The sequence below is a fragment of the Asterias amurensis genome, chromosome 17, assembly GCF_032118995.1.
Source record: "Asterias amurensis chromosome 17, ASM3211899v1".
Classification (NCBI taxonomy): Eukaryota; Metazoa; Echinodermata; class Asteroidea; order Forcipulatida; family Asteriidae; genus Asterias; species Asterias amurensis.
The window spans coordinates 9,472,818-9,486,197 of NC_092664.1; the positions used below are offsets into that span (position 1 = coordinate 9,472,818).

The following is a 13,380-nucleotide window of genomic DNA, read 5'->3' on the forward strand; positions in this document are numbered from 1 at the left end:
CTTTAAGCCAATGCTTGTCAATTAGTTGGTTGAGATACCGACGGAGACTTAATAGAAACTCACCAGTAACGATGACCTCAAATTCACATACTCCTGAATTTCCGGCGTCATCAGCAGCCACGTAGGACACTGTTGTTGAGCCAATGCCAAATTCATCCCCTGGTCGTTTGCTGCTTCCAGCTGATATCATTACTCCACTGTTATCAGTCACTGTAGGCACCGTCCAACTCACTGACGCTACATCCCTTCCTAGTGCAGTTGTAGCCGTCACGTTTGGCAGGCAATTCTCATAAACCGGATCTTCAACATCTGGAATACAAATTTCATTTACACACTCTCAGAACGCTTCAAATACTACTAAATAAGCTGCATAATCACACAGCATGAATTCAAGAAAACCCACACTAAGTCGCTCAGACATCTTCACAGGCCAGAACTATTTGTTACAAGAACCAAAAATATTTCTCTTTTTTAAAAACATTTTTACTAAACTTCTGTGAGGAAGACTAGAATTGAAAATATACACATTTCTTGTTAACATTCACAAGAAGTATGTTTGACAGAAAAAGTAAGGTGTAGGAGCTGAGTTTGGGGTTAAAAGTCAACAGTCCCAAACACTTTAAATTGACAAGGGGCAAGACTTGAAAAACTGTAACCCCCAGATCAATAAGCCAGCACTCTACAACTGAGCTAGGTGGCCCAAGCGTTGTCTGTCTCCCTATTGTGTTTATATGTTTGTTCGGGGTGCAAGTGAGATGCCATAAACCTTTGATTGCTGTTTAGCCAGAGAGTACACCCAAGTTTACAATACAGACTGGGAAGTGGCAATAGAGGGACAACCTTAAGTGTAACTTTTTTCATCAAGTATCAAGAAACAAAGGTACACCCACAGTGTGCGATACAAATATCAGGCATTTTTCAAGGCAGTGGACAGTATTCGTAGTTACTCAAAATAATTATTAGCATAAAACCTTTCTTGGTTACGAGTAATGGGGAGAGGTTGATGGTATAAAACATTGTGAGAAACAGCTCCCTCTGAAGTGACATAGTTTTCGAGAAAGAAGTAATTTTCCACGAATTTGATTTCGGGACCTCAGATTTAGAATGCGAGGTCTCGAAATCAAGCATCTGAAAGCACACAACTTCGTGTGACCATGGTGCGACAAGGGTGCATTTTTCTTTCACAAATATCTTGGAACTTCAATGGCAGATGGAGGTCCAATTTTTCAGGTTTGTTATTTTATGAATATGTTGAGATACACCAACTGTGAAGACTAGTCTTTGACAATTACCAATTGTGTCCAGTGTCTTTAAAAATATATATATGTTATAGCTGAACACAAAATAAAACACTAAATACATTTCATCTTCAGAAAATGGACAAAACAGCAAGTCGGACACGGATTACAGCTGAAATGTGAAAGAAATTTGTCATGTTTTACTTACCTTCCACCTCAACGTCAAATGTACAAGTTTGTTGGTTTCCGGCAGCATCTGTTGCTTTGTAAACCACTGTTGTTACTCCCACTGGAAACACATCATTAGGTCTATAATTGGCATCAATGTTTGTCACATTCACATTGTCCATAACTTCAACAGTGAAGTTGACAGAGGCATTGTAGCGTCCCGGATCGTTGGGTTCATTTATGTTTGATGGGCAGATGGAAAATACTGGATCCTCATCATCTACAAATAACAATAATAAACAGTTCTTAATTGGCTCACATTGGCTTCTTGCAAAAGGCGGAACGCATCTACAAGTAACAATAACCTATAACCATTCCTCAAACTTTCTTAACTCCCTTGGGAGCAAACACAACCACAAGCCATTTACGTTAGCGCTAAGGGGTTGTGTGACCAAACACAATACCAACTCTACTCTTATGCTATTTGAATTTGCTAGTGTGTCTTCGAGCACGGTATTTATTCCTTTATAATTCCTAAGTCTTTCTGATGGGACATAAGGCTATTCGTTCCGTGTGTTGCATAACACATGCCAATTAACCCAGTACACTCATTGTGAAACAGAAGTAGCTTGCTAAAGTGTTTCTTGTATGGTTTGGCAGCAAAGTGCACCAAAGCACCAGGCAGTATATTTGGTCCTTGGGGGGAGAAAAGTAGGACAGTTTTATCGAGTACAAAAGGCTGACCTACATGTATTCAGATTTTCTGATATTTCTTTGCAATCAAGGGCTAACATATTAATTTTGTTTTTTACCCATACACCGATGTGTGTTAGCACTGTACACTCAGTACTTCCCCCCCCCCCCCCCCCCGAGTCCAATGAAAAAATATCACAGGCATGTTACTCGGATGGGATTCGAACCCACGACATTCGCAATTCTAGAGAAGTCTTACCAACTAGATTACCGAGGTTGCCCGGTAGCTAGAGTCAGTTCGAATCTTACGAGATGTTAATGCAAGGGCTAACATGTTAGAATCATTACTGTGAATTCATAACCAACGTACCCACTACTAGAACACTGAAGGAACAGTTGTCTCTGTCTGTGATGTTAGCTGCATCTATAGCTGTATACATCACAACTGTACTGCCAACTGGGAACTGAGTTCCCGGTTCTTGAGATGCTAATAGAGAAACCAGCTCTACACTATCAAATGCTTGAGGGATTGTCCATGATACGTTAGCAACGTCTTCACCAAGATCGGTAGTTACATTGATGTCCATTGGGCAACCCATGATGACTGGAGGATGTACATCTTAAGGTAGAAAAAAAATTAAAAAATATGTTTTGTTTAAAGGAGATCGAATCTCCGAGTTTTGACATAGAAAGTTAATTCCTGTCCTCTGGTCTACAACAAACAAACCACGCACATAACCTGTGAAAATTGTACCCAATCAGTGTTACCCCCCCTTTTCAAAGATTTTGTGCACCTGCCCAAAACAGGGCATGATATTCACTGCTGAGGTCCCAAAGACATTTCCACCTTTAGGTAATGAAATCTGGAGCTTCTAGCATGTACATGTAGCTCAAAGAGCAGGTATTCTTTTTATCCATCGATAATAACAACTACAACTTTTAACTAAGTATTTATTCAAACAATAGTCTGAAATTTGTCACTCCACGATAGCTATACTTGGCCTACTATGAATGCGACAATAAAAAAAAAACATTTGCGATCTGTGGGCCGCTATAATAAATCACTTACTTAAACGTTTACAAATATATGCCTGCATTGCAATAGTACCTGTGTTTAGAATCTTCCTTAACAAATAAGTCGTGCTATTTCACTTACTGAATTCAAAACATGGCTTCAAAGTTACTTTTTCCAAACTTACGTTGCTTACTAGACTATTTATTTTGATTCTCAATACTTTGTATTGATAGTTGTTGAGTGCTGGTATACATGTATTATGATTGTATAGCGCTGTTGTACTTATTTTTGTGTAAGAACTCTATAAAATGCCTACTGTGGATTATTAGTATTATTAATTTTCTTCCCTTACCTATAACAGAAACGTAGAAGTCACAGGATGTGACTCTTCCATCTCGAGCAGTAGCATTGTATACCACCAAGTATTGTCCAACCTCCAGGTAGCTATTGTTGGCATAGTTGGATTCAACCATTTCCATTACCGTGCCATTGTACATCGGGGGAGGCCAGAACACAGCCGAGCCGTTGGATGAGGGGCCAGCAGTCTCAAAGGACATGTCGTCTGGACAGACTATCCTCAGCTCTTCGGGTACATATGCTGTATTCAAATCACAACCCCAAAAACAAATTACTTGAAGGGGAAACAGCTTTTGTAAAGTTTATATGAAGACAACGCTGTTGTTGCTGCAAGATTTTGGTCAGTTTACCAGTGTATGTTCAATTTAAGTTTTTGTTACTTTACTTAAAGGGGGAAACGGCTTTTGTAAAGTTTATATGAAGACAAGGCTGTTGTTGCTGCAAGATTTTGGTCAGTTTACCAGTGTATGTTCAATTTAAGTTTTTGTTACTTTACTTAAAGGGGGAAACGGCTTTTGTAAAGTTTATATGAAGACAACGCTGTTGTTGCTGCAAGGTTTTGGTCAGTTTACCGGTGTATGTTCAATTTAAGTTTTTGTTACTTTACTTAAAGGGGGAAACAGCTTTTGTAAAGTTTATATGAAGACAACGCTGTTGTTGCTGCAAGGTTTTGGTCAGTTTACCGGTGTATGTTCAATTTAAGTTTTTGTTACTTTACTTAAAGGGGGAAACGGCTTTTGTAAAGTTCATTGAAGACAAGGCTGTTGTTGCTGCAAGGTTTTGGTCAGTTTACCAGTGTATGTTCAATTTAAGTTTTTGTTACTTTACTTAAAGGGGGAAACGGCTTTTGTAAAGTTTATACGAGGACAAGGCTGTTGTTGCTGCAAGATTTTGGTCAGTTTACCGGTGTATGTTCATTGTAACTCTTTAGTATGCATACCACTCCCAGCCGTCATGTCTTCTACTCCTAAAACCACTCATAACCATCCTAAAAGTTAGACAAGTTTTGTTCTATGTTTGATGGCGAGTACCATCTCAAGATAAAGATGGCAAAAATAGCAGACACAAATTATACAACTTGTGAAGTAGTACATATACAATGTACAGATATAATTTGAATGTTAAATTTATATTAATATTTCAGTTTCTCTGACATAAAAAGTATTACTACACCACAAGGGGAAACTGACTGGCTACATAACATTTTGTGAACAAGATAAAAATCGCTCAAGTGGGATTTGAACCCACAACTTCCACATTTACCAACTTTGATGCTTAAATTTTGTCAACAATTTGTTAAGTAAAAAGAATAGACCGATCCATTAAGTTTCGCCCCATTGCGTAATGACCAATCACAACCCATTGCACAACCAAAAGTCCGAAACCAAAAGCCCGTATGCTTGGCCCGCGCGGCACAGTTGGGCAGAATGGCATTGGAGAGGCGCACATGTTCTTGCTCGCACATGCGCCATGGGCAGAGCTTAATGGATCGGTGTATTAAAGACAACTTACGTCGGACGATAACATTAAAGGAGCAATTGGCCGTGTTTCCTGAAGGATCTGAGGCACTGTAGACAATGAGGGTTGTACCAACAGAGAACACTCCAGGCTCTTCAGTCAATGGAGTCAACACAACAGACTTAGAGTTATCAGAAGCTACTGGGATGGTCCAGTTGACGACTGTTGTGTTGACGCCCGGATCCATAATCTCAACATCAATGTCCATGGAACAGTTCAGGAACGTAGGAGGTTCATCATCTGTTGAAAAATTAAAACAGTCAGAAGTTTCAATATCAAAGGAAGTCTTCATGGCATTACTAGGACCTTTTCTGAATCTATGCCTCCCTATTTAGTCTGGCTTAGGCTTAGGCTTAGGCTTAGACAAAACAGTTACAGTACCTAAGGCATGGATTAAAAAAAGACCTTTGTTCTTCCTATTTAGTCTGGCTTTAGGCTTAGGCTAAGACAAAACAGAACCTAAGGCATGGATTAAAAAAAAGACCTTTGTTCTTCCTATTTAGTCTGGCTTAGGCGTAGGCTAAGACAAAACAGAACCTATGGCATGGATTAAAAAAAGACCTTTGTTCTACCTATTTAGTCTGGCTTAGGCCGAGACAAAACGGTACATAAGCCGGAGTAAAAAAAAAGCCAAAGGCATGGATTCAAAAAAGGCATTTGTTCTTGTTTTGGAAGGCTCATGTTGGCATGACGATTTGATACAGATGTTTATCATGGTGCGTCAATCTTGCGTTGAATCTATTTAAACTATATTATCCAAAAAGAGGTGTGGAGGTAAATTAGTCCAGTTCCTTTAATCATAAGACAAGAAAATGAGATATACATGTATTTAAAGACAGTGGACACTATTGGTAATTGTCAAAGACCAGTCTTCACAGTTGGTGTATCTCAACATATGCATAAAACAACAAACCTGTGAAAAATTTAGCTCAATCGGTCGTCGAAGTTGCTAGATAATAATGAAAGAAAAAAACACCCTTGTCACACGAAGTTGTGTGCTTTCTGATGCTTGATTTCGAGACCTCAAATTCTAAACTTGAGGTCTCGAAATCAAATTTGTGGACAAATACTTCTTTCTCGAAAACTACGTCACTTCAGAGGGAGCTGTTTCTCACAATGTTTTATACTATCAACCTCTCCCCATTACTCATAATCAAGAAAGGTTTTATGACGATAATTATTTTGAGTAATTACCAATATAGTGTCCACTGCCTTTAACAGTGATGACTGGTACAATGCCTTATTTTGTTCACAGGTGAGAAATCAATTTGATTTCCTCAAAAAAACAAATGTTGTTTTCCCAAGGCATTACATTTGGCGGTGGCAAAAACACTACTAGCACAATTTTATTGAGTACAAGCTTGGGCCTACATGTGGCGAAGACTTTTTTTAGCCTTTCAGATAATCAATATAACAATGTTGACGATTTCCGAAAAAAATCCCACTGAAGTACGGATAATATAATGCGTGTAAACTTGATACAGTTTTTGCCAAGTATTTAAAACCAAACGGCTTGAACATATCAACGTTTTTAAAACCTTGTAATTGTTAAAAAGCGAACTCACCAGTGACGATGACCTCAAATTCACACCGTCCTGAGTTTCCCTCATCATCAAGAGCAACGTAGGTCACCGTTGTTGAGCCAATGCCAAATTCATCTCCTGGGCGTTTGTTGCTTCCAGCTGATATCATTACTCCACTGTTATCAATCACTGTAGGCTCTACCCAACTCACTGAAGCTACATCACTTCCTAGTGCAGTTGTAGCCGTCACGTTTGGCAAGCAATTTTCATAAACTGGACCTTCAACATCTGGAATACAAGTTTCATTTGCACACTCTCAGAACGCTTCAAATACTTTGAAATCAGCTGCATAATCACACAGCATAAATTCAAGAAAACCCACACTAAATCGCTTGGACATCTTCACAGGCCAGAACTATTTGTTGTGCAGAACAAATAAAAAAGATTGGACCTTGCACATCTAGATCATATTAATAATTGTTTGATTTGTCATTTTTTTCAAAGGGAAACACATGATGCGTGTTGAAACACTTAAACGACAGATCTATGTGTGCTGTAAGAACTTCATAAGCAATTTTCTGAACTTGGATATTATTAGTTCTCACAAGTGCAAGAGAAGAGTATGGAAAGATATAACCGTTCAGCATCCCTCGAACCAGGCAAGAAAGCCGAGTTGAATATGTGCCACAGACACACTTAAATTTCTATATTCCACAGTGCAAGTGCGAAAATAAAGTAATCTTCAAACAAACTTGGTGTGCAATAAAATACGGACTACGCAGAGTTGGAACGGCGCATTAGAACAGGGGGTGAATTAAACCAAGCAGTATAGAACAATACATGTATCACACTCTTGTTGCTATGGGTTGACCAATCAGAATGTGGAGGAAGTTTGCTTGATGATAACAATTATCTTAGTCTAGTATATCTTTACCTTCCACCTCAACGACAAATGTACAAGTTTGTTGGTTTCCGGCAGCATCCGTTGCTCTGTAAAGCACTGTTGTCACTCCAAACAGAAACTCGTCATTAGGTTCATAATTGAAATCAAGGTTTGTCACATTCACGTTGTCCATAACTTCAACAGTGAAGTTGACCGAAGCATTGTTGCTTCCGGGATCATTGGGTACTTTAAGGTTCCTTGGGCAGCTGACAAAACGAGGCTTCTCATTATCTGCAAAAGAATTCAAGACATCGATGAGGCACGTCACAATCCTTATTTATACTTATGTCAAACTCAATCAAGGTATGCCACTAACAACATTGTAATCTATTTATTATGTTTATTCAAAACACATCCAATAGCACAGCTAGCGCCAATATAACAGAATGAAATATTGTTATTTCTTGAGAGAGAGACCACCACAAATGGCCATGTAAAGGCGAGGGCTACACGTAACTGCTCAAAAACATTGGGAACAAGGATGATCCTAACTGTTGAATTATGAAATGCTATTCCCCATGGGCGAATAGGTCTTTTTGATCACCAGTGCGGATGGGAGTAATAGTGAATGTCACGTGAAGTAAGTTTCACCAATCAAATGACAAGGATCTGTATGTCAGTTATATAAACTCTACTAAAACTGATCACACAAGAGCCTCCAGGGTCGGGTGAACAACCAAAATATAAAAGTAAAGTAGTCCCATTTGGTGGAGCACAGGCTGGTAAATGCAGAGGTTGCAGGTTCAAAATCCTGTTTCAGTAAATTTTTATGTGTTTTTCCCTAAATAAATTTACATTTTCTCGATCAGCTCCCTAGTGATACTTGATATCAAACAGGAAAAGGCAAAACTTGACCAAAACCCTGATACAAAAAGGTGTTAACAAACGGCATAAAATATATCACTTGACTCTAACTGGTCAACTTACCCACTACTGTAACATTGAAGGAACAGTCATCTCTTAAGTTGGCTGCATCTATAGCTGTATACAACACAGATGTAATGCCAACAGGGAACTGGGTGCCTGGTTCTTGAGATGCCGATAGTGATACCAGCTCTACATTATCAATAGCTTGTGGGGCTCGCCAAGATACGTTAGCAAAGTCTTCACCAAGATCGGTAGTTACATTGATGTTCATTGGGCAACCCAAAATGACTGGAGGCGAGAGATCTGAAGTGGGAAGAGTCAATAATAATAGAAGGTGACACACAATGCTTAGTAGACATTGGATACTTTCAAATGGATGTATCACAGGTGCAGGTGTTTATCACTGGTAAAACAAAAAAGAGAGTTTTGCAGACTTAGCTATTTTTTTCAACTGGAAGAAGCCGATTCAAATTTTCTTTGAAGTGGCCAAGTGGTCTAGCGCATCAATTCTGGTGGCTAATTCATGGCTAAGTCACCAGAGTGTGGGTTCAAATCCCAGTGTCCTTGAACAATACACTTACTAGACATACATGTATAGTTGCTTCTCAGCACACAGGAGTAAGTTGATGTGAATAACTAGCAACCTATGCCTGTTCAGTCACAGGTGCTGCATACTCCTAAGGAGTTGAGATGATTTGATGTCAAACAATGGAAACGTGCACATGTGTATGCGCTGCACACAACACTCAGCCAATGATAACTCTTCATTGAACTCAGTGAGTGGATTGTTTTGGACTTGTGAAGTCATATACAATGGTTGTTTAATACTGTGAGGCGCTCTGAAGGGCCTACAGGCCTTTCTTTTGTTGATAAACAAACCGCCTTGGTTTGCATGGCCGGCCGAATGTTAGTAAAACACTAAATCGTAAAAACAATTTTTTAAACAAAAGTCAATATTTTCTGCACACTTTCAATTAGGTAAACTACCTATGAAAATTTGTTGTTTTGTTTTAAACAAAATCAACAAATTTGGTAACATTATTTCCAAAAATAGCGATCTTTTCTTGATTTGCACCTATGGCTTTCCATAGTTTTCCAATCTGGGTTGGCACAAACTTGGGCTGTGACGTTGCAAAAGAAAGGTCTATTGGCTTTAGAACTAAAAAATGTATAAATTGCAAGTTTGATTTAAGACGTTTTCCCAGACACTTGGCTTTGCACAAAGCAAGGACTACATGTACTACATGTATATCTCCTTCCCTTATTACAACTATCAACAGACTTACCTTTTACAGTGACATTAAACACACACTCTGCCGTGTTGTTAGCTCCATCACTGACAGTGATAACCACCTCAGTGGTACCAGTTGGAAACCTATCCAAAGAGTAGAAGTTTTGCTCCACGGAAAATGCATCAGAGTTATCGGTGATGTTAAGCCTAGTCCAGTTTGCTGTGGCGTTTGGTTGACTGCCGTACAAGTACAGATCCATGGACTCGGGACAGTTTTCTATGACAGGATCTTCAGTATCTGTTGTAATAAATAACAGTGAATTTGTCTCATTATTTCTAGATGAGTAGACTCACTCACTCACTCACTCACTCACTCACTCACTCACTCACTCACTCACTCACTCACTCACTCACTCACTCACTCACTCACTCACTCGACCCAAGTTGTCGCGTTGAGGCATGTTTGAGTCGCGCTCATGTATAAGAGGAGCATAAGTACATAAGTAAGTATTGCTGGTGACTATTGGATTTCCAGTTATCATGTCTTTCACAGCTAGTGAGTGGAACGCAACACCAAAAATAAAAGTGGTACATGTGACTCGTGCAGTGGGCTGCACTAAGAAAATCCACTTAAAAACTTACCATTTGCAAAGATGGTGAAATTACATAATGCCCGATTTCCACTTGGATCCACACCCTCGTAGATGACAAAAGTTGTCCCAAAAGGAAATTCTATGTCTGGACTGAAGTTGCTTGTGATGTTGACTGTCCCAGAGTTGTCCTCGAACGCCGCTGGATACCAGTGAACAACTCGTGACTCATCGTTCATGATCACAACGTCAGTCGGGCAGAATGTGACAACAGGTCTTTCATTGTCTGAGGAAGGTAGACCAAAACTTAAAACAGTGATACAGATTTTATGACAAAGGACAAGTTTCTTAAAGGTAGAGCTTCTTAAAGGTAGTGTCATGGATTTGTTGTTGTCTATTAGGTAATGCTGATTTACCTGTATAGGCAAAACTTTAAAAAAAAAGTACAAATTTAAACAAAATTATTTAAAAAAAAGTACAATGAAAATCACAACAGGCGGGCAGAATGCGACAACAGGTCTTTCATTGTCTGAGAAAGGTAGACCAAAACTTAAAACAATGATACAGATTTTAAGACAAAGAATAAGGCTCGTTGTATAGAGCTTCTTAAAGGTAGTGTCATGGATTTGTTGTCTATTACGTAATGCTGATTTATAGGCAAAATCATGAAAAAAAAGTACAATAAAAATCACATGTGAACGCTTGAGATACACAGTGGCTAATTGCTGAGAAAACAGCAACAAAATTTGTGTTTTCAAATGAACATTGATTCCATCCATGTTTAGTGAGGTGACAGCATGCTCATACTGCATATCATGGCTGCAGCATTTGGATACCAATACCAACCCTAAGACATGTAACAGATCTGAGAACAAATTAATGCAACAATTGTTTCTCAGATTCAAATGTTTACGAGTGGAAAAAGTATCCCAACCATATTTCTTCAAATGGCATCCTTTCTCAACATAATTTATACTATCAGCAGCTACCAGTGCTTATTACCAAGTAAATTTTTGATGGTCAAAGATTTTTTTGAATAATTTACAAATCTAGCACCTACCTTTCAGCATAAAAAGCAGCTAAACTAAAAAGCATTATGCTTACCAGTTATCAACCAAAATACAATACGGTATGTACCTTTTGGTGACTTGGTATCCTGCTTCATTCTTGCTTAGCAGAAAATGTTTTTAAAAGCTTTAGCAGCTCTGGGGCCCTGGATTGGTAATATCTTTAAGAATACAAGTGTTCAGTCTGGGTGCTGATCATTTAAGTTGATGCCCATAAACTGTCAGAGTAATGTTTCTGTCTAAATGACTGTCAACTACCATTTCAAGATCCTGCAAATCCTCAGTGCTTATTTTGATTGCACCAATGGAAAAAAGAAGGAAAAGGGAATTCAGTTTATAACAGTCAGATGGGTGACATTATTACTTACCAATAACCTCCACAATAAATGTACAGGAGGCATTGTTGTCATTACGATCTACAACAAGGTATGATACTTCTGTAGTGCCGATATAAAACAGACTGGCGTTCTGCTGGCTGACGTTAAACACAACAATCTCTTCATTGTCCATGTATTGTGGCAATGGCCACGTCACATTGGCTGAATCAAGCCCTTGATCTGTTGGAATCTTTATGTTCGATGGACATATAATCACTGGCACCTGCATGTCTGTCGCTGTAACAAACAAAAGGTTGAACCAAAATCTCTGTTAAATTAGGCATTCATTCAGTAGAGTGTCATGGCCGAGTGGTTAAGAGCATCGAATTCAAGTTCTGGTGCTGATTCACCGGAGTGTTGGTTCGAATCCCGGTCGTGACACTTGTGTCCTTGAGCAAGATACATTACTTTACTATAACTGCTTCTCTTCACCCAGGGGTATAAATGGCTACCTGCGAGGGTAGAGGTTGATACTGTGTATGAAAAAGCCACAAGTGCCTTACAGGCAGCTCAGGGCTGTATACTCCCACGGGAGCTGAGAAACATTACAGGGATGTTATTGGCCCCATGACCAGGGCACTAATGTAAAGAGTATTGATACAGTTATTGTGAAATGCGCTATATAAGAATTTGTTATTATTATTAATCAAATTTGTATCAATACAATGTTAGTATCAGTTGCTCATCGTCTTAATCTTTCCCGATATCTCAACTCCTGCACCGTCACCTAAATGGATAAGCAGACTGCATTCACACCAACACATTACTTTGAGTAATTACCAATAGGGTCCAGTGCCTTCAAATGGCAACAATAAATGCATGCAATTTTGATTATTATTTGAAAAAATACAATAAAAAATGAACTTACGATAAACAATGGCTTGGAATGTGCAGTTGACACTGTTGCCTGATGGATCAGTTGCTGTGACTGTGATGTCTGTTGTACCAACAAGGAACTCAAACCCAGATGGATGGGTAGACTCAATAGTGACCATTTCCATAGAGTTGTCAGTGGCGGTGGGCATGGACCAGGTAAGGGACACGTTTGCGCCACGGTCAGCAAACGCCTCAACATTTGCAGGACAAGTGACGACTGGATTCTCATAATCTGCAAACATAAAATGCTTATTTCATAGACTTTAGAAGCACTTTGTACTAGATTTGAATCCCACCCAGGTAATATACCCAGGCCTGATACCTCACGGAGGCAACGGAGGTGATTGCCTCCATGCCCCCTAGTCATTGCCTAAGTGCCCTTGAAATGCTCTAGGAGAAATTTACAATTTTCTCATAGGGCGTCCTTTAGGGGAAATGCCTTGGTGCCCTAGTCCTTCCAAAAACGAAGCATACAGTCTTGTATGCCTGTGATCTGTTTTCACTGATTTCGGGAAAGTGCGGAGTTAACAATATATGTGTACGGAACACACATATATATGGGTAAAACCCAAAATGAAAACTCTTTATCTCTGATGCAAATTTAACATAAACTTTCTACTAACTTCATCAATTTTTTTCAGTTAGAGGAAAATAGATTGTACATTCTAAAGACAAATTTTCTCACCAGTCAAAAGATCAAATTCAATGTCGTTTTTAAATGAACAACATCAAAACTTCAGGAGTTCAGAAGTAAAAAAATGTACATAGCCATACATTTGAAATGCGACGTCATCAAACATTTAACGGCAGACCTTGTCACACTGAAATGATCAAAGACAGCATAAAGCCTGGTACATACTTCCCGCGAAAGCAAATGCATTACGAATTTTGACTTCATAAATTCATTTAAAAAAAAT

At 39.0% G+C, this 13,380-nt stretch overlaps 1 protein-coding gene across 3 annotated transcripts in view; it reads right to left on the bottom strand.

Moving 5' to 3' along the window:
* The window catches only part of LOC139950171 (uncharacterized), an 84,526-nt gene that overhangs the window by 37,995 nt on the left and 33,151 nt on the right, over nucleotides 1–13,380 (bottom strand). For all 3 annotated transcript variants that reach the window (XM_071948798.1, XM_071948797.1, XM_071948796.1), the window contains exons 28-39: nucleotides 12,456–12,695; nucleotides 11,579–11,824; nucleotides 10,196–10,429; nucleotides 9,609–9,851; nucleotides 8,383–8,625; nucleotides 7,447–7,686; nucleotides 6,555–6,800; nucleotides 4,984–5,229; nucleotides 3,467–3,712; nucleotides 2,470–2,718; nucleotides 1,447–1,686; nucleotides 64–309 (exon numbers count right to left, since the gene is read on the bottom strand). In XM_071948798.1, coding sequence (XP_071804899.1) covers nucleotides 64–309; nucleotides 1,447–1,686; nucleotides 2,470–2,718; nucleotides 3,467–3,712; nucleotides 4,984–5,229; nucleotides 6,555–6,800; nucleotides 7,447–7,686; nucleotides 8,383–8,625; nucleotides 9,609–9,851; nucleotides 10,196–10,429; nucleotides 11,579–11,824; nucleotides 12,456–12,695 — 2,919 coding nt within the window. The remainder of the gene's footprint in view (nucleotides 1–63; nucleotides 310–1,446; nucleotides 1,687–2,469; nucleotides 2,719–3,466; nucleotides 3,713–4,983; nucleotides 5,230–6,554; nucleotides 6,801–7,446; nucleotides 7,687–8,382; nucleotides 8,626–9,608; nucleotides 9,852–10,195; nucleotides 10,430–11,578; nucleotides 11,825–12,455; nucleotides 12,696–13,380) is intronic.